The sequence below is a fragment of the Chiloscyllium plagiosum genome, chromosome 11, assembly GCF_004010195.1.
Source record: "Chiloscyllium plagiosum isolate BGI_BamShark_2017 chromosome 11, ASM401019v2, whole genome shotgun sequence".
Taxonomy (NCBI): Eukaryota; Metazoa; Chordata; class Chondrichthyes; order Orectolobiformes; family Hemiscylliidae; genus Chiloscyllium; species Chiloscyllium plagiosum.
Window position 1 is genome coordinate 30,376,927 of NC_057720.1, and position 1,195 is coordinate 30,378,121.

Consider the following 1,195-nt stretch of genomic DNA (forward strand, 5'->3'; position numbering starts at 1 on the left):
TTCCCGACCTCTCCGCCCCCACCCCAATCTGTCCTATCACCCTCACCTTGACCTTTTTCCACCTATCACATTTCCGACGCCCCTCCCCCAAGTCCCTCCTCCCTATCTTTTATCTTAGCCTGCTGGACAAACTTTCCTCATTCCTGAAGAAGGGCTAATGCCCGAAACGTCGATTCTCCTGTTCCCTAGATGCTGCCTGACCTGCTGCGCTTCTCCAGCAACACATTTCCATGCCTGACCTGACCCAAGCCTGCTGGACCTGACATTTTCCCATGCTATTGACTGACTCAATTTAACCCTTCAACCACTACGATTCATGGTTCAAATCTGCTGGACCTTTGGGACCTTTAACTCCTAAAATTTGGCAGCAAATGTGATCAGAAAAGGAATGAGTCTTGGCTTGCAAGGTAAATGGTTGATTTCAAAATGTATTACCATTGGCCAATTCGGTTCTAATGGTAATCAGGATATCTGGGCTATTCAAACTCAGCAGACACAGTGATAGAAATGTAGAGAGAGCAACAGCTTCTTCTCTCAGCTGTTCTGCTGCAATGTGCCCTTGGCAACACACACAAAGCTTGGCTAGTCTCATGACTTCTCACTAACTGCCATCAGAAGTTCAAAACCTCATTGGATATTCCAGAAGTTATCTTTGATTTGCTCATGTCGGCACAGTCTTCTGAAGAAATTTAACATCTTCTATCTAAGTAATTAACTTCGGAACAGTTCAGTTTTCAGCGAGTGAAGATTGTGAATACCTGAATTTTGATAAGGCAGGAAGAAAGTGGTTTACACATTTCACTTTAGTGAATCAGGAATGATTGATAATCTTGAACAGGTGTGAAGTATCTTTGTTCTATAACAATTCCCCTTTTCTTTCTTTAGGGAGCGTCTGGGATCTGGAAAAAGATCAGATCAAGATTGAAAACAAATTTTAAGCCTTAACCTATCTGAATAAATATCTCAGCAGATTTACCAAAAAATACTTTCACAATAAATGAAACACAAAATTATGCTACATTTCATTCAAAGGTAGCTTGTTTGAAACATTTTATTGAAACATACAAGATTTGCAGTGGATTTGATAGGATATATTTGGAGAGATTGTTTCCCCTTACAGGACAGTCAAGAAACAGAGGGCATAATCTTAGAGTAAGGGGTTGCCCATTCAAGACAGAGATGAGGAGGATATTTT

General features: G+C 41.0%; 1 protein-coding gene across 1 annotated transcript in view; it reads left to right on the top strand.

Annotated features, from left to right (window-relative positions):
• LOC122554760 (lymphocyte expansion molecule-like) overlaps positions 1-967 on the top strand; it is a 37,802-nt gene extending 36,835 nt beyond the window's left edge. Inside the window, exon 10 of the mRNA XM_043700136.1 lies at positions 886-967. Coding sequence (XP_043556071.1) covers positions 886-925 — 40 coding nt within the window. The 3' untranslated portion in view covers positions 926-967. The remainder of the gene's footprint in view (positions 1-885) is intronic.
• Positions 968-1,195: the final 228 nt, after the last annotated feature.